The 22,836-nt window shown below is 43.3% G+C and overlaps 1 protein-coding gene across 1 annotated transcript in view; it reads left to right on the top strand.

Moving 5' to 3' along the window:
* Window positions 1-22,628, top strand: part of DNAH10 (dynein axonemal heavy chain 10) — a 52,417-nt gene extending 29,789 nt beyond the window's left edge. Inside the window, exons 46-75 of the mRNA XM_051634132.1 lie at window positions 161-328; window positions 620-808; window positions 1,457-1,628; window positions 2,589-2,792; window positions 3,573-3,653; window positions 4,069-4,266; window positions 4,897-5,058; window positions 5,618-5,792; window positions 6,633-6,814; window positions 7,568-7,704; window positions 8,537-8,754; window positions 9,157-9,378; window positions 9,981-10,128; window positions 10,607-10,886; window positions 11,228-11,457; window positions 12,160-12,433; window positions 12,745-12,849; window positions 13,336-13,490; window positions 14,247-14,401; window positions 14,629-14,812; window positions 15,598-15,798; window positions 16,934-17,143; window positions 17,524-17,619; window positions 18,323-18,494; window positions 18,941-19,072; window positions 19,497-19,708; window positions 19,795-19,962; window positions 20,227-20,407; window positions 21,468-21,613; window positions 22,063-22,628. Of these exons, the coding sequence (XP_051490092.1) occupies window positions 161-328; window positions 620-808; window positions 1,457-1,628; window positions 2,589-2,792; window positions 3,573-3,653; window positions 4,069-4,266; window positions 4,897-5,058; window positions 5,618-5,792; window positions 6,633-6,814; window positions 7,568-7,704; window positions 8,537-8,754; window positions 9,157-9,378; window positions 9,981-10,128; window positions 10,607-10,886; window positions 11,228-11,457; window positions 12,160-12,433; window positions 12,745-12,849; window positions 13,336-13,490; window positions 14,247-14,401; window positions 14,629-14,812; window positions 15,598-15,798; window positions 16,934-17,143; window positions 17,524-17,619; window positions 18,323-18,494; window positions 18,941-19,072; window positions 19,497-19,708; window positions 19,795-19,962; window positions 20,227-20,407; window positions 21,468-21,613; window positions 22,063-22,209 (5,304 nt within the window). The 3' untranslated portion in view covers window positions 22,210-22,628. The remainder of the gene's footprint in view (window positions 1-160; window positions 329-619; window positions 809-1,456; window positions 1,629-2,588; window positions 2,793-3,572; window positions 3,654-4,068; window positions 4,267-4,896; window positions 5,059-5,617; window positions 5,793-6,632; window positions 6,815-7,567; window positions 7,705-8,536; window positions 8,755-9,156; window positions 9,379-9,980; window positions 10,129-10,606; window positions 10,887-11,227; window positions 11,458-12,159; window positions 12,434-12,744; window positions 12,850-13,335; window positions 13,491-14,246; window positions 14,402-14,628; window positions 14,813-15,597; window positions 15,799-16,933; window positions 17,144-17,523; window positions 17,620-18,322; window positions 18,495-18,940; window positions 19,073-19,496; window positions 19,709-19,794; window positions 19,963-20,226; window positions 20,408-21,467; window positions 21,614-22,062) is intronic.
* The last annotated feature ends 208 nt before the right edge of the window (window positions 22,629-22,836 follow it).

The following is a 22,836-nucleotide window of genomic DNA, read 5'->3' as shown; positions in this document are numbered from 1 at the left end:
CAATGGGAAGCTGTGGTCTGTGGATCTTCTAGTGACATAAATATCTCCTTGAAATCAATCAGTATTTGAGGAAGAGTCTGTATTATCACCCTTCTGAGTGTTACCAGCTTCAGAATCGTCTGCTTTGTTGTGTTGCCTGACTCATTTCATGTACTTGAAGGTACAAGGCCATATCAAAAACCTGATTGAAGAGAATTTCAGCCAGGACTTGGAAGAGGCCATGAGGGATCCTATCCTTTTTGGAGATTTCAGGATGGCGCTGAATGAAGGAGAACCTCGTCTCTATGAAGACATCCAAGACTATGAGGCAGCAAAAGCTGTCTTTCAGGTAGTGTGCATCAGCTTGGAATTTTGCCTAATTCTGTCTCTGTGCCTGAGGAATGAGTACGAGCCTGTCTCAGACTGTAGGAATTCTGTTCACTTTCTGTGTGCACATAGAATTTTCTGTGCACCATTTGGGCTCTGCAGTAATGAAAATTGAGTCAACAGTGTTTTCTAGGAATTTCTTTTCCCTGCAGATCGGGAAAGGAATAATGCTGCTAAATAGGTCGTTATTTTGTTAATGTTAATAATTGTTTCCTTGGTCTCCTAGTAACATTCTGTCCACCTTTCTCTGCAGGAGATTTTGGAGGAATATAATGAAGTTAATATCAAAATGAATCTGGTGCTTTTTGATGATGCTTTGGAGCACTTAATCCATGTACATCGCATCATACGGATGGATCGTGGCCATGCCCTGCTCATAGGAGTGGGAGGCTCAGGAAAACAGTCTCTAGCCAGACTGGCTGCCTATACAGCTGGATGTGAGGTTAGTGACCCTGCATCTTTGCAGTGGAAGAAGCCAAGGAAAGCAATATTGTGATCAGGCTTGAATTAGCAGGGCCAGGAGGAAGTCAGTCAGTCAAGGTAAGATCAGGCTGGTGTCTCTTCCCTGTGGAGAGAAATCCAGGGTGAGGTGGTTGCCAGGAGGTCTAAGAAGCTGACTGTGGGTGATCTGGGCAGGAAGTTTCAGTACCTGAATCTGGGGTTTGGCACTGGGGACAGAAAAAAAGGGCAGGTTTGAGGGTGAACAACTAATAGTCCCTAACTACTGTGGTTACTTGCCAGTATTACAGGAGCACTCCAGTGCTGCTTGAGGAACCTTATGATTGATTCTGTAATATTTCAGATAGGAAGTGTTCCTCTCTCAGAGGTACTTTCAGTCTCTTACAGAGGCTGCTGGCTTGAAGGGAAGAATAAAAGAGAAGGATGAACACAAAGCAATTTTGAAAATCAATCCTGCAGGGTTGTACAAATGTATTTTTAAAAAAGAATATACTGCATGATTTTTGATACTTACACATTTACTGATGATAGGAGCCAAAGCAAAGCCCTTGATCCAGTCTAATTGAAATTCAAAGTTACCATCATGTGTTGGGTCCATCTGTGTCTTTTCAGTACATGTTTGCATCCTCAGATATTTGAGATCACCTTGAGTCGAGGATATGGAGAAAGCAATTTCCGAGAAGATTTGAAAAATTTGTACCAGAAGCTGGGACTTGAGAACAAGTCAATGGTCTTCTTGTTTACAGATGCCCATGTAGCAGAAGAGAGTTTCTTGGAACTCATCAACAACATGTTAACTTCAGGTGACACAGGCAGCCTCAGTTACTCCTGATCAGTATCTACTTGTGACTCAAATGTACCCTTGATCCAGCTGTTACTGTTTCACCCTGTGCCCTTTGCTGCTATAGTTAGTTACACCTTTCAGTACTACCTGAAATGATCTTGGCCTTAATGATGACATTTTGACATCTGCTTACAGTCATTCATGTATCTGGAAAAGCTATAGGGTTAATTCACACTAATCATGATGTTGGAGGAGTCTCAGATTTCTTCCAAGACTGAGGAGTAACTTCAGCTGCCATAACCCACCTTTTTTCCTATTGGCTTTTGAAGAGCATTCACCTAAACTGCAGCAACTGCTTTTATACATATATATATATATGTTCTAAACTGTAGTTTAGTATCTTTTAGTGTGTGCAGCAGCTGAAAATGAGCAGCAGCTGGCACTGTCCCACCACCCTCCCTCCAGAAGTTCCTACACGGTCTGATTTGAAAACAGATGTGTTAAATTTTATCCCTTTCCTTGGTCTAGTTTCCCTTTTTCCTTTTCTGCTTGTGTCTCTGATTAGGTAACTTATGCAATATTTGCCACATGATTGAGAGGATAAAAATGTGAACCGATGGTTTGTAGCAAAGAATGAAAATTTTCTGTGCAGAGCTAAAAGCAGTTTATGTTAATGACATTTTGTTTATGTTGCTGAAGCCCAAACAAAAAAGAATTAATTGTTCCTCTAAATCCCCTTGCACCCAAAGTACTCACCCTAAGGAATCACCCTAAGTACTGCCTCACTATTTCCATGGAGGCTGAGGGGAGAAGGAAAAGCATAGCAAGATACTTAGGTTTGCTCAAAACTACATGGGATCATTTTTGCAGAACTGGGTTTAAAATCTGTGAGTCTGGTTTCTCAAGTGCCCTGTCCCCAGCCACATGGTTTTCTTTTCCTGGTTGTTCTCACTGGCATTCTTCTGTCCTTCTGCTGCAGGAATGGTGCCAGCCCTTTTCCCAGATGATGAAAAAGACTCCATACTGAGTCAGATTGGAGAGGAAGCTAATAAGGCTGGCGTGAACCCAGCTAAAGAGAGTGTCTGGCAATATTTTCTAAGCAAATGTGCAAGCAACCTTCACATTGTCCTGGGAATGTCCCCAGTTGGGGACAGTCTGAGAACGTGGTGCAGAAATTTCCCAGGTATGAATTGAACATGCTGCTTAGTCCCTCTCCTGGGAAATACAGGTTTGCAGGCAAGAGATCTCTAGAGAACGGACACTCAGAGGTGTCTGGCAGCCAAAGCTAAGCAGAGCAGGTCTCATCACTAAGGATTTGCAGTGTGTTGGTTTTTTTCCCAGTTATTGACCATGTATCAGTGAGAATTATTGATTAGCATTTACCAGATCAGTTCATTTTCCAGCTGAGCAGCTAGAAATCAATTGGTCATCCTCATGGAAATACACAGCCTATGTCTGCAGCCTGTCTTCTGTAGTTTATTAAAGAATGCAAGGTATTAATGTGTTATGAGGCTAGGAGGGTGGTAAGAGAAACATTTTTGTATCTAAAGCCAAAATAAAAGCATGTTGAGAGGGACATTCAGTGAGTGAAGAAACATGTGGGCCTGGTGGGTGCTGCACTATGGCAGGTGGCAGAAAGGAGTCCTGGGAGACTGAAGGGACATGGGCAAGATGGGTAGGGGTGGGAATCCTAACCCAGGAATTAAAATAACTTGTTGCAGCTCTCAACTGCATCCTGTAGAATGGCACAGCCTAAAGAACAATGGGGTTAGCAGGACACAGGTGCAAAGTTGATTGTTTACTGTCAAAATGGAAGGAAGTACTGACTTTTTGGTAAATACTGTTGCTAAGCAGGAGTCAAATAAGATGGATCCCGCAGATTCTTGATGCAAATGAAGTTAAGCAGATTAGAATCTATTTTTACAAAGGAATTTTTCTGATAACACTATCCTTTCGTTTTCAGGTCTTGTCAACAACACTGGTATTGACTGGTTCATGCCCTGGCCCCCCCAGGCCTTGTATGCAGTTGCACAATCCTTTGTTGGTATGTAAGATATCACTATTTTAACCCATTAACCCTTGGGATAGCCTAAGAAATATATTCTTTACTTTGCAGATACTGTAGATTACATAGCTTGATTTGCTATTGTGCTTGTTACCCTGAGTCTGAACAAGTGATGAAAAATCCCAGTAAAGAATGTTTTGGGATGGAATTTTCTTACTCAAATAGATTAAAAAACTTGCTAAAATTCAAGTTCCCAGCTCTGCAGGCAATGTTGACTGCCTACCAGGAGGCCCAGGTTCTCTTCTGTCTCTGCCTTGATCCTGCTTTTTGCCCCAGAAAAGACTTCCTTTTTGGTGTCTGGCCTAGGTGTACATAAGAAAGATGGTAACTGGCAAACTCTTAAACAAAACCAACAGAAGCTTTGACATCTTTCTTTTCTTCTGCCTGATTTTAGAGAATAACAAACGCATCCCATCAGAAAGCTCCAAGTCAGTGGTTGAGCACATGGTCATGGTGCATGAGTCTGTGGGGGATTTCAGCAGGAGGTTTATGCAGAAACTGAGACGTAGGAACCATGTCACACCAAAGAATTACCTTGATTTTATTAATAATTACCAAAAATTGCTGGAGGAGAAACATCAGTTCATTTTAGGTAAGGCTGTGTGGATGTTTTCTACTTTTTAACAGGTGATTTAAATATTTTAAAAAGAAAAGAAAAAGTGGTTAGAATCCCACTCTCATTATGCAAAAATATTTTTGTCAGTACTATCTCAAATGCTGTGCTGACATCTGGTTTTGATATTGGACTGAAATCGTGGCCACATATGAATGTTTAGACTCTGGCTGTCAAACAGGGGGCTCTCCTCAAACTTTTTAGGGCATGAACCTGAGGCAACATGTCCAAACCAGGCACTCCTCTGCCTGGGAAAGACTCTGATTAGATCTAATACCAGCTCAACCTAACTCAAGATTGACATTCCTTCAGCAATTCTTATTCATACTCCAGTGAGCACCGAGGTATGTGAAGAGGATAAAACATGAACGGTGTAATTTGGAAAGCAAGTTGTGGCACAGGGCCACTTATCTGGCCTTTCAAGTGACATTAACACCATCTTGGATGGGAGGCTTAGGAAAGAAAAAATCTCTCAGAATAATACTCCTTTCATAACCAAGGTTGTCTTGCTGTAAAGTGCACCTATAAGCACTTTTACCTTTTGTGAGATTGCCTGTTGCTCTTTGGTAGCTCACAATCCACTAATGTTTCTCCCTTTTTTCTACCTAGCACAATGTAAACGGCTGGATGGGGGCTTGGTTAAACTGAAGGAAGCTAGTATACAGCTGGTTGAGCTCAACAAGAAACTTGCTGAGCAAAGGATTGTGCTAGCAGAAAAATCAGCCGCTTGTGAGGCTTTGTTAGCAGAGATTTCAACAAACACACAAGTAGGTAGGTCATTTGCAACTTCTAAAGTGTCCCACAGGCTAAGCAAGGCTCACATGGTCTGTGTTGGGTTGGGTTGGAAGACTCTCTAAGAGCTCCAGCTTCCAGAGGTAACTTTCTTGCTCTCTCTCTGTTCATCTAGTGTCATGCTGTAACAGTAGGTTTCTCTGCCTTGCTCAGGTTGCCATCTTTGCTATTTATTTGGCCTACAATACTTCACACAATCAATGCTATGTTCAGCTGCCCTTGTCTTCTCTTTCCAATGTGTAAGGCATAATGTGGGAAAGAGGCATTAGCAAGAAAGGGACAGTTTGATTCAGAAAACTACTATTAGAGGAAAAATACAGGGATGCATGGGAGGAAAAGACTTGATGTATGCTGTTATGTGGAACACTAACAGTGTTCCTGACCTGGTGATGGAGCTGCAAGCATTAGCAAACTAGCAATAAAAAGATCCTGAGTTGATGTTTGTTGCTGATTTTCAGCCAAAAGCAAATCTATATTAGTATATGTTTTGAATTAAAATTGAATAAGCCATTTATGGTCCCTCCTTTACAATTCCTAGCTGAGGAGAAGAAAAAACTGGCTGAAGAAAAAGCTGTGGAGTTAGAGGAACAGAATAAGCATATTGCTGTGGAGAAGGCAGCTGCTGAGGCAGCTTTGGCTGAAGTCATGCCTATTTTAGAAGCTGCCAAACTGGAGCTTCAGAAGCTTGACAAGTCTGATGTTACTGAAATCAGGTGACTTATTTGGATGTTCAGTAGCATAATCTCTTGGAAATTCTCAGAGAGACCCATGTTTGCAGGGTCTGAGCCTAAGCCTCACCTTTCTCACCTGCATGGTGTATGGGTGTTGGTCAGGACATCAGTTGTCTGGGTGCAGAGGTCAAAGGGGACTCCTTGCTTGCTAGACCAGGACTTCCCCTCAAGCCTGTTCTTCCACTGCTTCATTTGATGTCTTCCCCAGATTTCTTTACCCTGAGTCTGATGCTCTAGAAACTGCTGTGGTTTTAGCCTGGGCAGTGACTGTCCAAACCCCTCCATTCCTCCTCTCTTTTTATTCCCTGTGAGTAGGAACACTTACCAGTTATTTGACAGGGATGCTTTGATAGCAGGAAAATGTATTTCTCTGCTGATTTAACTTCTCCCTGTTTTTATAATATATCTTGTGTTTGGGGATAGATATAAAGGCACATCCAGTCCTTGGCTTTACCTGAAATAGTAACAGTTCTCCCTTCCCTGCCTCACTTGTTTAATTCCCTTTCTCTAGTGCATTTCTGGATTTTTCCTGTCCTAGGGGACAGCTGCTTCACTGCCCTAGGGAAGAATATCATGGCTCAGCATTTTAGGCCTTTAGTATTTAATTGATCAAATTGTCTGAATACAAGAATTGATTTTGAGCTTTTGACTAGTAATTAATTTCTGGTCAGGCCTAGATAATCTTTTTCATTTTGCGTGGGATGTCTTTTGTCCTGGCTGCTGTTGTATTGCAGTGACTCTCTTAACAAGAAGTACTAGTGTCTGGCATCATGTGCTTTGCCTCCTTTTTCTCCTCCACTGTCTCCTTTGTCTGTTCTCTAGATCCTTTGCAAAACCCCCTAAGCAGGTGCAGGGTGTTTTGGATTGTGTTCTTATAATCAGAGGCTACAAAGAAATAAACTGGAAGACAGCCAAAGCAATGATGTCTGAGGCCAATTTCCTGCGGTCCCTGATGGAGATAGATTTTGATGGGATTACTCAGAGCCAAGTGAAATCTGTCCGAGGTAAATTACTGAACTGTACACTTGGAATGAATGTAGCATCTTGGTAATGTGATGAGCCACGTTGGCAACAATCCCTCCAGTGTTTTTTGGGAGAGTGGGATTCACTTTGTGCCAGGGGACAGCACTGTCTGCCATGCTGCAGATGTGGCACAGCTGGGGTGACAGGATTTTTCAGAGTTCAAGGACTGTCTGCTGTGTGTTACATCCAGTTTCTAGACACTTTAGAGCAGGCAAGAAGCAAACAGGACAGGCAAGTGGGCCTGCTGGCTGCTTTTAGCCACTTAGAAAGTACAGTTGTGACCTCGTCCATGTGGTGGCAATTAAAATGTGACACATACAGAGTAGAAAGAAGATAAACTATATCTAAAGCTTATGAGCCAAACTTTGCACATGCTCCTGAGGGTGTAATCCAGAATAGTTCCATTAAAAGGGGAATTTGGACCTTTGAACAAAATTGCATCTAATTGCTGCAGAGAAAAGAAACCATCATCCTGAGACATGCTGAATAGCTCCTGAATCTAATCACTTCTTGGAGAAAAGACTTGAGAAATCACTAGCAATATTGTGCTTGTATTGTTAGAGCTCGGCAGGGCTGTAACATCTTAAGGTCAGAGTCACTTGAATATTCTGAAAAATGGCTCATATTGTCTGTCACAGCATTGCTTGATATTGCTGGTAGGGAAAGCTGTTTCTCTGAGGATTTCTGTGCTGTAATTCAACTCACTTGCAATATTTTTGTGTTTGCCCATTTAGCTTTGTTAAAGACCCTTAATACTAGCTTCAATGAAATGGAACTTGTTAGCAGAGCAGGACTGGGAATGTTAAAGTTTGTTGATGCAGTGATGAGCTACTGTGATGTAGTTAAAGACGTCAAGCCGAAGAGACTGAAGGTAGAGTGTGTGGATGCATGATCCTGATGAGAAAAAGAGTGCTTAGCAATTCATAGACTGCTTATTTCCCCACTTGGAAGTGCTTAAAAAGAGGTGTTCAGGAGAGCTATTGCAGTAGGGGTGAGGCAGGTACTCAGTTACAAACTGCTTTGTTGTGTGATGCTCTGATGTGGGTTTCCATCTGTGCCAGTGCTCGAAGAAGGAGGGAGGAATGTGGAGTTTTGTAATCTAACGTGCTGAGAAAACCACAGTTTATAGCTGTCTACTGAAAAATAACTTCAAAACCCATGGCATTTGGACAGAGCAGAACCCAGTGGTACACAAAATCCATGGTCCTTAAGCACAGACCTTTTTATTAACTTTTTAAAAAATAACTGAGAAGTTATCTGTATTACCAAAGGAAACCTCCACCAGATGATGCTGGGAAATTTTCTTCAAGAAAATGTTACTATACACAGCTGACTACTGAGAAAGTATCTTCATTAGATGACAAGTCTGACTATTTTTGAGGTCTTAGTTTTGCTCTTATTAAGGAGATAGGCCTCCCCTTTTGTCCCCCTTCTAATGTCAGCAGGACTGCTCCCATGCTTAATGAAACCTTGTGGTTTCAAAACTCCAGGAGATTTATCTGCTTTGGAACTGCAGCATCAGCCCAGGATATGTATGTTTGGGATGGGGAGAGGGAGTGAGAAACAGTGCCAGTTCTGCTGGCTTGCTCTGTTTATTACCAGGACTTTCTGAAGTGTATAAAATAGCCAAAAGAAATCTGAGAACTTCTCTCCAAAGCCCTACTTTCCTCTGATACTCTTGTTTCCTCCACAATGGAATGCAGGTGGCTAGGCTGGAAAAGACCTATTACACAAGCAAGCGGATACTGGAAAAGCTAAAGGCAGAGTTGGCTGCCATTCAGGATGAGCTGAAAGCTTTGGGGGACAAATACCAAGAGGCAATAAGAGAAAAGCAGCAGTTACAAGAAGAGGCAGAGATTATGCAGAGAAGATTAGAAGCTGCTGACAAGCTCATCTTTGGCTTGAGATCTGAGAACAAGAGGTGAGTCTAGATTCAAAGAGGGACATTTTTGACATCAGAGGGTCTGGTGTCAAAATCAGGGACAAAATAGGGATAAAATCTATCAAACTGAGACATATTTGGAAATGTCACTTCCTGTGATGTTTGTTTCTGAGAAGAGCTAATATCCATTCTAAGCTAATATCCATTAGCTCTTGAAAAAAATAACAGTTTTTAGTTCAGAAGAAAGTGGTGAACTCAGATTAAAAAGGTCGTTCAGGTCAACTCAGTGTCTCTGGGCATTGTAATAGTGAGAGAACAACTGATTGTAAATTTGGGGGTCTGTCTCAGCCAACATCTAAAGTAGCAGCAGACAGAAATTCTGTCTATGATCCCCACCCCTCTGCTACAGACTGACCCAGAATTGCCTTATAATTCTATCAGGTGGACAGAGGAATTAGAGGACTATGAAATACGAAAGGTGGAGTTGCTTGGAGACTGTCTACTTTGTGCTGCCTTTCTGAGCTATGAAGGAGCATTCAACTGGGATTTTCGAAATGAAATGATCTATCAAGTGTGGCAGGAGGACATCCTCTCACGGAAGATTCCTCTGGGTCAACCATTCAAGTTGGAAAGCCTCCTGACTAACGAGGTGGAGGTTAGCAGGTATGTCTGGTCAAAAACCCAGGGACTACTGAATGTGGAATTGTGAGAGTCTGGCTGAATCTCTAGCACAGAAGTGCCATAGTGGGTGGAGTTGCACAGCAATGATAGAGCAAGCCCATTTAATGTCATGTCTTGAAGATGATAAGGAGACAAAGTATTTTTCTTCTGGTTATCAGAGGCTATTTTTAATAACAAATGGTTGTTCTTCACACTCCAAGGAAGTTCACTGAACCTAGACATACATAATACCTTTTAATAAGATTTTTAAAAGGAGTTAGCTGTAATATATGTTCAGCCTGAAGACAAGCAGGTGTCTTTTCACTGACTTAGATGAATTTGGAATTAAACCCATGCCCAGGTTGCCCATATTTCAACTACCACTCATCAAATGCAACAGTGTTTTGAGTTAGTGTAGTTAGACCTGACTCAGACAATGACTCAGTGTGAATTTTGACACTATTCTCACAATCACATCCGATATATATTTCCTTCCGGGTCTAATAGTGTGCTCAAGAAATGGCATAATTTTACTGACAAATGAAATGTGATGCTCTCCCATGATGTTTTTCCCCAGTCTGGTCTTTGATCCATTCCATTCCCAGGTGGGTTTCCCAAGGATTGCCTCCAGATGAGCTCTCTGTCCAGAATGGCATCCTGACCATGTATGCGAGCCGCTTCCCGCTCTGTATTGACCCACAGCAACAGGCTTTACACTGGATTAAGAAGAAAGAAGAAAAAAATAACCTGAAGGTAAAGACAAATTATCATTTTACCTATTTCCTGGTTGTTTGAAAAGCTGCATAAGTAACTGTTGCTTGGACTTGATAGTGAATATCCCTCTTCACATGACCAGTTCTTTGGGATGGATGGTTTGCTCGGGATATTGGCCAGCTTCAATACAGGCAGCAACATTAAAACCAAAGGGCTAGTGTAGCTTGGGTTTTATTTCAGCTCCTGGATGGTGTTTCTATGGAGGACAATAAAACAGTCAAAGGTACAGCTGGAACTTTGAAAAGTAGTTCTCCAAATGGAAATTCCTCTCAACTGAGCAGAAAAAACTCAGCACCTTTACTGTTTTGCCCCAGTGCAGTTTGTATCATCTGCAAGAGGAAAGACAAAAAGCACCAAAGAGCAAACTTCATTAGTGCTGGCAACTATTGTAAAATAATAATGTTCAGTAAATTGATTATCACTTCTTCTTCCATATCTTCCCATTGTTCCCTTGCAGATGGCTTCCATTAATGACCCAGATTTCCTTAAACAACTAGAACTGGCCATAAAGTATGGAAGCCCTTTCTTGTTGCATGGTGTCGACGAATACATTGATCCTGTGATAGACAATGTCTTAGAGAAGAATATCAAGGTTGCACAGGGGAGAACATTTGTTGTGCTGGGTGACAAAGAGATTGACTATGACAGTAATTTTAGATTGTACCTGAACACCAAGTTAGCGAACCCAAAGTATTCTCCCTCTGTGTTTGGCAAAGCTATGGTGATCAATTACACAGGTAAGCAAAAGTGTGCATTTAGTAACAAAGTAGTGATTCAGCTGTACTGCAAGTTTAGGGCCTGGATAAAACTGCAAAAAAATCATAGTCTCACTTCTACTCAGCATCTTATTTGATAAAAAATATTCTTCTTACTTCTCTCTTTTAATTTGAAACTGAGCTAAATATTTCTTCTTGCATCTCTCAGGTTAGGATGCTTTGATAGAATTAAGACAGTTAATAACCAAGTCACTCTGGTGTATTGCTGTAGTTTTATGAGATTATGGAGATTAAATAATTTGTGTAAAAGCTCTCCTTGTGTTTAAAAAAAGACTGTTAGTGGCCACGTGTTTTGTCTGTAGTTACACTGAAGGGCCTGGAGGATCAGTTGCTCAGTGTGATTACGGGGTTTGAAAGAAGGGAGTTGGAAGAACAGAGAGAACATCTAATTCAGGAGACAAGTGACAACAAAAACTTGCTGAAAGATCTGGAAGACTCTCTCCTTCGGGAGCTGACATCTTCCACAGGAAACATGTTGGACAACTTGGACCTGGTGCAAACCCTGGAAGAGACAAAATCCAAAGCTACGGAGGTACCAGCTCTGGGCTTTTTAGAAGGGTACCCCTTAACAGAACATTGTCTTTCCTTGTTCATTGTGCTTCATTTTTCACCTTTGCAGCTAGGAATTAGTTTGGAAGAAAATGGAGAGTTTTCTCGTGAGCATGTTGCATCTTTCAGTATTGGGCAGTATTTTATTGCATCAGAGAACCAAATCTTATCTTCAGAAAAGTCCTTATCAGGACCAAAATAGTGGTTGTTTGCAGTTCTAAAGCAAAGAGTATGTGATATGTTTCTTTCACCTCTGAAACAACCTTTGTCTTGTGTTGTATCAGATCTGAAAGGAAAAAAATAAGCTTTTTACTATTCAGAGAGGATGTAGAATCTCCATCCTTGGAGGTTTTAAGGCTGTACTGGAGCAAAGCCACAGCTGACCTGATCTAGTGGTGGTCATAGTCCAGCTTTGGGCAGAAAGCTGAACTGAAGATCCCCAGAGGGACTTTCCCACACTGTTCCCATGATTCCATGTAAATCTTTGCCTTTTCATAAATAGACAGGGTGGTATTAATTGTATCTAACTCTTGATTTTTTACAATTCATGCTATCTCCTTAGGGTTACCTGCCCAGATACCCTGTATAGTCAACACAGAGAGGCAGGCACTGTTTATTTTGATATAATACACACCCTGTGAATCAGAGCAGTAATTACATGGGTATAAAATCAATGTATGTCCAGGTGATAGAAAAGCTGAAGCTGGCGGAGACGACAGCAAGGGATATCGATCGGCTGCGAGATGGCTACAGACCAGCTGCCAAGAGGGGGGCCATTTTGTTCTCCGTTCTGTCTGAAATGGCACTTGTCAACACCATGTATCAGTACTCACTGGTTGCCTTCTTAGAGGTTTTTGGATTCTCTCTTCGGAAATCCATGCCCAGTCCTATTCTTCCAAAGAGGTTAAAAAACATCATGGATACGCTGACCTTCAATACCTACAACTACGGCTGCACAGGTCAGTGCCAGTCAGGGACGGGCTGATACTCAGTTGTGCAAGTGCTTGGGAAGAGCTGTGCCTTCCCTGGGTTTTCATTCAAGAGGCAATTCAGTGGTGGATTCACTGGTGCTCAGTTCTCAGCTTTGGTTTACACTCCCTGCTACTTCTCTTTGAGGGAACTGTGCACCTTACCAGTGTAACTTCTAAAGAAAAGCCCCATTTTTTATTATCCTGATCTTCGTGGGGTGACCAGATGCAGGGTGTGGATGTAAAGACAGTTCCACAAGTTTTAGCAGCTGATTTTTGAAAATATTGTTCTTTTAATGTAGGTTTGTTTGAGAAGCACAAGTTACTATTCTCTTTTAATATGACCATCAGGATAGAGCAAGCTGATGACAGACTTACCCAAGAAGAACTCGAGTTCTTTTTGAAAGGTAAAGTGAATATTTATATATAAGTATATAGCCATATGTAGCAACAGCTAAAAGCTCTTTCAGAGATAGATTTTGGGTGGATATGATTTGCTGTAAGAACTAGCACCTAGAGAAACCACTGAAGATAGCTGAACTGTGTTGGTTTACACAAATTGTGGATTCTCCTATTTCTATTTTTTCCACTTTGTTAAAGAGTGAAGTGGCTGATCTTTCTCTGCAGATGTTCACAAATCTCACATTAGCTAATTGTTATGCTGTTACCTCAGAAAACAACCTTTGGTTATTGTAGAAATGTTTGCAAAGATAAAACTGGCATTTGCAGGCACTTGGAAAATGCCATCTTTTCTTCAGCAGGCCAGTTTAATCTTGTAACGCTTCCAGAAACAGATTTCCAGTTGCTTCCTCTGTGCAGTGGGACTGTATGTGTGGTCATGTGTTGGAAGATTTATTCCATGGACATTGACTCTGGTTTCTGACTGTGACTAGGCAATACTTCCCTGGAGAAGAGTGCACGAGAGAAACCCTATGCTTGGCTTCCAGATCAGGGCTGGGAAGACCTAATTCGCTTGTCTGAAGTATTTCCTGAGAAATTTGAGTCTCTTCCAGATGATGTGGAAAAAAATCCAGATGTATGGAAAAATGTACGTGCTTCTCTGCAGTCCTGTTCCCTCTCCTGGTTTTTCTTCTGCTGTTAAATGTTCAAGCATGGTGCCATGTGCTGTAGCACTTGGCAGGAGGCATGTCACCACCAGCTGGTTCTGTCAAGGCCTTGCTTTTCTCCTCTCCCTCAGTTAGTGATTGGCTTCTTTCCAGAAGAATTAGGGCTCTTATTATTTAAAAAACAAACAAACAACATCTTCCCTTGCATACTGTAGATTTTTTAGTTTCCATACAAATGCCTTAGATGAGTTATTTGCCCTGTTGAAGCCAGTGGAGTTTTTGCTGTTGGTTTCAACAGTCAACATGTCACTGTTATTTTTGTACTGCCAAAGTGTTCTTTGATCTCCTTGTGGCAGTGAGTTCTACAGGCTTCAAACACAGGCCTTCCTTCCTTCTGCCTTTCATTTTATCCCATGTCTTCTTGCTTCATAAGAAGTCTCTCTGTAAGCAATCTGTTAATACTTTTTGCTTGACATGGTTTTTGTATCTTCAGAGAATTACTTGACATAAAATGAAAGCAGAAGTTTGTTTCTGGACCTGAATACTTGCTACTGAAAAAGCTGAATATTCTTATGTTCAGTTAATCTTTTCATATTTTGTTGCAGCTGATCGACTTCGTTCTTAGTTCTCCTTGTGTCTCTTGGCCCCTCATTAGTCAGATTTTGTCTGTTTTCCCAGTAATGGCATTGATAGAGCCACCTGACCCATTCACATTGTCTCCCATCTTCTCTTGCTAGTGGTATGATGCAGATGCTCTGGAGCAGCTGCCACTCCCCATGCAGTACCAGGCCAGTCTCACCGGCTTTCAGAAGCTCCTACTTTTCCGGTGTTTCCGGGTGGACCGGCTGTATCGGGCGGTGACTGACTATGTCACTGTGACAATGAGTGAGAAGTAAGTCACTTTGTTCTGTCAGATCTGAATCACACCTTTTAGGTATCTCACAGAGAACTGGAGTTGTAATCAATTACGTAAATTACTTTGTAATTTGCCTAAACAGCAGAATGTGATTTGTGGCTGGACTGTGTCCGCGTGCAGCGTGTTGGTGTGAACGTCATCTTGTACACAAGGTGGCTGCTCTTGTGTGAATTAGCCTTTTATTGTGCTTCTTTTCCTACCAGGTATGTGCAGCCCCCTGTGATCAGCTTCAAAGCCATCTTTGAGCAGAGCAGTCCTTACTCACCAGTTGTTTTTATCTTAAGTCCTGGCTCTGATCCTGTCAGTGACCTCATGAAACTGGCCGAGAAGACAGGCTTTGGAGGGGACAGACTCAAATTGCTGGCCATGGGACAAGGCCAAGAGAAGGTAACTTCAGTGGGAGGGCAGGGATCTGTTGTGTGAATTGCAAGTCATGCTCCTAATGTTGTGGGCCTGCTCAAATTTCCTTTCCAAATGCCTGCTCCATTTCATAGGGAGTTGCTTTGTGGTTCAGTTTTCCAGCCTGGGAATAATGCGTCCCTGTGATGTGAAAGGGGCATTTGGCTGATTGGCTGACTCAGAATCATAGTGATACTGTCATCTGTTAAAAAACAGGTGAGCTGAAGAGCTGTTACTCTGCAGCCTTCAAAGGATAATTGGTGACCTGTGTCTGCCTATGGCCATGAGCTGACTGGAAGTCACAGAGTTTGTTACCCAGAAGCTGCCTGCTGCTCTTTCCTGTAGCTTTCCTTTGTGCTAAGGGCACGAGGGCAAGGATGTCCAAAGCTTAGCAGCTGAATGAATTGGCTATGGATTCAGTCAGTGCAAGAACTCAGATTTGATTCATTTAGGCCACCACTGCCTAGGCTCTGATCTCCACCCTCTGGGCCATGCACACTCCTCTGCTGTTTTGAAATACTTCAATGCTCTGCATGGCTTTTAATTTCAAAAGGAATTAATGAGATTAAAAACACATCTCAGAGCAATTTCTTGTGGTATTGGAAACTGTCTTTTCTAAGTGAGGAGCATTCTGGTAAGGCTAACAAAACTAACTCACAGGTTAACAGTGTGCTTGCTAGCAGGAACAAATCCTTTGCACTAACCCATCAGGGTCAGTTTGCTTACAGGATAAAGGGAGAGTTACTCACAGACAATTCTTTCCCTCTCTGAAGATTGCTTTGCAGATGCTGGAGGATGCGGTGGTTCGTGGAGAGTGGCTCATGTTGCAGAACTGTCACCTTTTGGTCAGGTGGCTTACTGATCTGGAGAAAGCCCTGGAGAAGATCACAGAGCCTCACCCAGACTTTCGGCTCTGGCTGACGACTGACCCAACCGAGGGCTTCCCGATTGGAATACTGCAGAAGTCCCTAAAGGTAGGGGGCACAGGGGGCACAGCCTGCCTGTCTCCCTCAGGAAAGCAGACTGGCTTTGGGAGGAGGAGGACCTGGGTGCAGCACATGAACTGGGGCTGGATGTACCAAGTATTTGTCCTTATAAGCCAAATATTTTTTTGTCCCATCATCCTGTGTCCCGTCTGTCTTACCATGGTGGTTCCTTCGGGTGAAATCTGTTCCACATTTGTTTTTCTGAAGCAGCTATTGCTAAGGACAGGTTTGTGAGTGAACCTGGAAGTGTGACAAATGCTCTTGAGATTCAAATGCTGCCGCAAGTGAGGAACATCCAGGAACAGTCCTCCTGGAGTGCAGAGTCTGGGTCTAGCCTAGCAGTGGTGCCAGTGGAGCAGACCTCATAAATAGAAGAGTGGTTTCCAGCTGCAGCCTTTATCATGAGCAGGGTGAGCTGGTTATTTGGAAGGCACAAGCTGTGATGCTGTCCCAGTGTTCTTTTCTGTTGCTGCTTCACTTCTGTCATGGTGAACCAGTCCTGTAAACATTATTATTCTATTTCACAGATTTGAAAGCATGGGCAGGACAGATCCACTCAGTGTGCTCTTGTACCAGTGACAGCTCTGGAGTACTCACCTCCAGCAGTGCTTAGAGGAGCAGTGAGGAGAAGGGAGCAGGAATGTGTCTTTAAAGAGACCACAAATACACACTCTCTAGGTCTCACCATGAGCAGTGGGGACACAGGTTTTATAGCACTTTGAAAAAGCTGGCAGGAAGCTGCTCTGCCTCAGTCTGATCATCAGTGAAGTTGTATCAAAGGCTGCTAAGCCATTTCACTGTAGGGATATGTAGGACACACCAAAATGTGTCAAGTGCTGATATTTCAGTACATGAGATCTTTAAGTTTGAAAATATTAGTCTTTCTAATTGACTGTTTCTAAAATAATACAGTTTGTCTTTACATATGTGTGTTTACCTTGATGAACTTTAAAGGTCCATTTCATATCTTTCCTTAAGAATAAATTCTGTATCGATACAAATTTGTAATGCAATTCAAAATCGTCGAGCTTGATTATATAGATTACTGAGAGAGCATGATATATTTACAGCTTATTTTCCTGAGCCTGTCAGTAATCTGTGGCTTCCCTGATTATTTTGATAGGTTGTGACAGAACCACCCAATGGTCTGAAACTGAATATGAGAGCCACCTACTTCAGAATTCCCCAGGAAGCCTTACAGCAGTGCCCACATCCTGCCTTCAAGCCCTTAGTCTATGTCTTGGCATTTTTCCATGCTGTGATTCAGGAGAGAAGGAAATTTGGAAAAATTGGCTGGAACGTTCCATACGATTTTAATGAATCTGATTTCCAGGTAAGAAGATAATTACAACAGCTCTGACATTCTTTAGTTGCTCAGGTTACTTTTGAAAACATATAATCTACCCTACTTTAATCCTTTCTCACACTAGCATTTTGCCTCATTTTTTTCCTGCTGCCGTGGGCTATTGTAGCCTCCTGATCTTCCATAGTGTCAATTTTGCCACTAAAAAGTAATCAGATTCCAAATCCTTCATATTTATATTGCCTCTCTCATGGGTTTCTTTTCTTAAGAGGATTTATACTTAACTTTTTAATTATTTGGGAAATAAATGATTGCTAGTTTTAAAACAAGAACTACATTAAATAAATATATGGATATGTATAGCTGAGTTATGAATCTTCTTATCTCACATGTTCCAACAACTTTGTTAGGTCTGCATGGAAATTCTTAACACATACTTGACAAAAGCTTTCGAACAGAATGATGATGAAATCCCCTGGAACAGTCTCAAGTATCTTATTGGTGAGGTGAGTGCCCACAATGTGACTGAAGAGCACTTGATGCTAAAACCATCCAGATAAATGAAGCTTCCTTGCTGCATGGGCTGCCTCATCCAGTAAAGCTGGCTGAGAACCTCTCCTGGGCAGTCTTGAAACTCCTGTGTAGCCCTGAGCAAGTCACTTATTGTCTCAGTGAAAAAGGGCCACTGTGAGCAACTGAACCACAGGGGAGTTATGGTGCTTAATTAATTTTTAGTGAGTGTGCCCTTGGGATCTGCCGATGAAAGGTACTGAACAGCCCATCACGAGCACAGGGTGAGCTGTGCAGGTGCTGCTGAAGCTCTTGCAGTGCAGGATCTGGTACGTGCCGTGGAGTAGCTGGACAGCTCAGTGTAGCTGCTGTGACATGAAGTCCTGCAGGAACCAGTTCCTTTGCAGCACTGAATCACAGCTGAGCGTGAGCTTGTACCTGAGGAAGGTGCCACTGCACAGAAATCACCAGGCCTGGTTGTTGTGGGTGCCCACAGCATTCATCTCCTGACAGTCCACCACCTCCTGCTTGTTCCCCCTGGAGAGGGGGCTAGAGAAGATGCACTTGCTACCCCTTACGGGGAGGACAGTGTTGTACCTGTGGTCACCACAAAAGCAAAGTGTTTTGGGCCTTTCAGTGCTTTTTAACTGTATTTGCTGCCTCAAAAGCTAATGTAGTATTGATGTCACTGATTTCTAGGTCATGTATGGTGGGCGTGTGATTGACAGCTTTGACCGGCGCATTCTGACGGTCTATGTGGATGAGTACCTGGGGGACTTCTTATTTGACACCTTCCAAACATTTCATTTTTATAAAGACGACAAGGTTGATTACAGAATTCCACACGGGGCTGGAAAAGATGCCTTTGTTGGTAAGAAATGCTTTTCCTGCCACTCAGGCTCTGTGTGTGTGTGTGTGTGTGTCTGTGTCTGTGTGTGTGTATGTGATGATGTAATCCTCTGATGATGCTGTTCTGGATCTAAATGAGCAGCCCCTTGTAATGTGAGCTGACCAACGAGCTCCTCATGTCTATAAAAAAAAATTAGAGTCCCATTTTTTAAATTATTATTGATACATTTCCATGGCAGGAGTATGGGGGTGTGAGTTTGTGTGTGTGTATTTCATGCTTAAAAGTCCTCCATCCATCCTTGCAGTGTTTCAACACCAACTGTAGCATTTGATTTTTTCCAAGCAGAGTGCCAACAAAAAATCACTCATGGAACTCTCTAACTCTCTGCAGTAGGCACGTCCCTCCCCCTCCTCCCTTGGCTGTGGTTTAATGTACCTGATCTCTAGGGCTGTGTCTTCATGTTGCAGAGGCGATCGAAGCCCTGCCCCTTGCCAACACCCCCGAGGTGCTGGGTCTTCATGCCAACGCGGAGATCGGATTTAACACCCAGGCCGTGCGCGAGATGTGGGCTCATCTCCTGGAGCTGCAGCCTCAAACAGGTGGGTTCTCCAGCACTTTGGTTTTGTAAATAAGAGCTAATGAGGTGGCTCCTTGCCATGGGGACTGTGACACCAGCCCAACCACCACCTGCCTCAAGTTGCCCGAGGCCTGGCACAGAGGCTGGAGCCCGGTGCTGCCGTGGGGAGGAGCGTGACCCCGGGGGGCACGGAGGGACTGAGCTGTGGTTGTGGGGAGCAGAGTGAGGAAATGGTGGCACTGAGGGTGGGCAAAGCAGCTGAACCAGGCTCTGCCATCATGGGGGGGTAGTCCAGCATGTGCCCAGAGGCAGTTTCAGGCAAGCGAGGGGCTTTCTGGTGCAAACAGTGCTGCAGAGGGTGGGGACTTTGATGCCAAAAGGTGAGTCAGCTTTCAATTAGAGAAGGGGTAACCTGAGCAGATTTGTCTTAACCATTTTGGTTTCAGGTGAAACTAGTACAGGAATTAGTCGAGATGAGTACATTGCAAACATTGCTAAGGATATAGAAAACAAAATTCCACCAGTATTCAACCTGGACAAGATCAGGAAAGGCTTAGGCCCAGAGATCTCCCCCACCACGGTGGTGCTGCTGCAGGAACTGGAACGTTTTAATAAGCTGCTCATTCGAATGGCAAAGTCACTGGCTGAACTGCAACGTGTAAGTAAGAGCACAGCAACCTGAGGAGGTCAGGCCTTCCCCTCCCCTCCCCTGAGCTGGCACTCAGGCTCTCACTGTCTTTCCAGGCCTTGGCTGGGGAAGTTGGGATGAGCAGTGAACTGGAGGACGTGGCTCGGGCGCTCTTTAACGCGCAGATTCCCGGCATCTGGCGGCGCCTCGCTCCCGACACGCTGAAAACACTTGGAAATTGGATTATTTTCTTTAGAGCTCGGTATAACCAGTACACCAGCTGGGTGAGTACCTCCAGAAAGCTTTTTGTTTTGGTAACCTGCATGATGTGCTGTGCAAATAGGTGCAGAAGTCAGTGAACAGACACTGCTTTAGACCGGTTACTTGAGCTAGTGCTCATCACCACCTAGAGTGGTAATGAATCGTTGCACAACTGTGGATGCAAGGCAGACAAGCCCCTGGCTGGTCTTTAAGAGCATAGGCCTCTGGGCTCGGAACCAAGTGTGGTGGCAGAACCAGGTGCTGCAGCTTGTCCTCTGTGCCTGCAGGTTGAGGACTGTGAGCCCAAAGTGCTGTGGCTCTCGGGCCTGCACATCCCGGAATCGTACCTGATGGCTCTTGTTCAGGCCACCTGCAGGAAGAACAAGTGGCCCCTGGATCACTCCACCCTCTACACAGAGGTAACCAAGTTCAGGAATGCAGAAGACATTACTGAAGAGTCTACTCAAGGTAGGTGTTTTTATGATCATTTGGCAAAAATAACGAAGCAATTAATTGGAGAGAGAGAGAGAGAGAGAGAGAGAGAGAGAGAGAAAGACTGCCTGGCATACTGAGAAAATGACTTAGATGATACCTCTGCAGACAATACCCTTGGTTTTCCATTTCACAGTCCCTAAGATTTCAAGCTGAGAAGTAGCAGGGTTGTGCTTTCCTGCAGAGCCCCAGCAAACACAAAGTACGAGCTTTCTCAGCTCTTTTCACCCACATGAATGTGTTTGAACTTACACCTCTCCCTTGCTCTTTTATACCTTTACATATATACTTTTTTTATTAATGCCTAGAATATTAGCAGTCATAGCAGGTTTATAGAGACTTATTTACACCATAAATAATATATTGAAATATATGTAAACAAAAAAGCAAATGCAGCTATGCATGATTTATGGTGTAAATATATCTTTATGAAATTTCTCTGACTAGTGATGCTGTAATTACTAAAGATAACAAATGCTGGGTAAAGGTGACAGCTAAGCAAGGCTTTTGAGTACTAGACCTGATCAGGAATAGAAGAGGAAAAATAAGAGTTAAAAGTCACCTCAAGGCCTCACGTATACTATTATTTACTACCATTTCATCAGAATGTTGGTATTTGTACCAGAATGACTCTATCCAGCCCTTCAGCTGTTGTTAGAATGCTCCAAGGAGCAGCCACCCCCCCAGCAGGGACACTGACCTCTTACACCTTGGCCATTACCTGGGCAATGAGTTGGAGGAGGGCACTCAGTTGGGGGGGAGAAAACTGCAAGCAAAGCATATTGATTGCAAATGAAGTTGCAGTGCAACTGACACAACTGTAATTGGGAAAAAAGATTTAGTAGAGTAGGTCACAGAAGTATTATAAAACCAAACACCACAGACAAACGTACCTCAGTGCAGCTGCAGGTTGAAATGATGGGTTGTGTCCTGACTCTGAGTGCCAAGGAACAGCTACCACAGCAACAACACTGGTCTTAAACTGATGTTTTCATAGCTCAGTTTACATGAGATGCTTCATTTTCTGCCTGTGCAGGCTGCTTTATTTCTGGTCTGTTCCTGGAAGGAGCAGACTGGGACACAGAGCGCAGCTGCCTCATCAAGAGCAAGCCCGGGGTGCTGGTGGTGGAGCTGCCCATTCTGAAGATCATCCCCATCGAGGCACACAGGCTCAGGCTCCAGGTACTGCTCCTTGGGGACATCATGGCCAAGCAGCTCATTAACTTGTTCTGTCTCCACAGCTCACTGCTGATAGGCCCTTCCCTCCTGGCACAAGCAGCAGTGTTTTAGCATTACCACTAGTATATAAAGGAGGCAGTTTAACATGTCTCCTCACACTAACCCCTAGAAAAGAAAACCTTTAGTGATGGCGACACTCACAAATGGTTAATATCTTTGCTGCTTCTCTTCCATTCAGGCAGTATGAAACCATCTTGGGACACTCTTAGAATCCCCCTACTCTTTGAATTATTTCTCATTGCCAGTTAATGACATAAAGGACATTTTCTGGCTTTCAATTAAGACTTAAAAACGTTATTTTCTGAAGACAATAATCTCTCCTAGAGGTCCTTCTTGTTTCCAGTTTGCTTCAAGCATGACTCAGTGTCCTTCTTTCCTCCACACTCTTGTAGAACACCCTCCGGACACCTGTGTACACAACCTCCCAGAGAAGGAATGCCATGGGTGTTGGCCTCGTGTTTGAAGCTGATCTTTACACTAAAAGGCACATTTCCCATTGGGTCCTTGGAGGTGTTTGTCTCACCTTGAACACAGACTGACAATTCAATCTGACCTTTGTGGTGGGGGCTCAAAATAGGTAAAGATGTGGGCAAAGATTTTGCCCATGGGTGGGATAGTGTTCACCTGACTTGGAATAGTAAGATAAAACCAAGCTGTTACTATCAATAAACACATTTGAAGATGAAAGTGTTTCTCATCATTTGTGTTGCCTTTTAGGAAGGCTCCAGGCCAGTCTATGGGTATGAAGGAGATGAGTCAAGTCTTGCACACACACAAAGACTAAGGTTTGCCTGGATGGTTATAAGAACTGTTTTTAATTGCCCAAAGCATCACTTCTGTGCTTAGAAGTGGTGCCTTCCATCGTCCAAGTGCCAGGTAGGTCAGTCACACAATAGATGGCCATAAAAATATGGCAACAACAACCAGAAATACCCCAAAGCCGCTGCTGGTCAATGCAATACACAAACCCCACAGAATAACAACCTTTCTTCAACCGTCTGTTTTCCAGGAACACAGCTCTTCCCTATCCCTCCCCACCAGCCACGAAACAAATCCTACCACACAACTGGCCAGGTGTGACACTGAGGAGTTTCTTGGGCTTCAGAACAGCAAGAGACAGAGGCATGAGGGGGTGTAGGGTCAACACAGGAGGCTGGTGGGTGGTC

The sequence above is a fragment of the Apus apus genome, chromosome 16 (genome assembly GCF_020740795.1).
Source record: "Apus apus isolate bApuApu2 chromosome 16, bApuApu2.pri.cur, whole genome shotgun sequence".
NCBI classification, from domain to species: domain Eukaryota; kingdom Metazoa; phylum Chordata; class Aves; order Apodiformes; family Apodidae; genus Apus; species Apus apus.
Note: the sequence above shows the minus strand (reverse complement) of the source record. Positions and strands in the feature narration are given on the sequence as shown.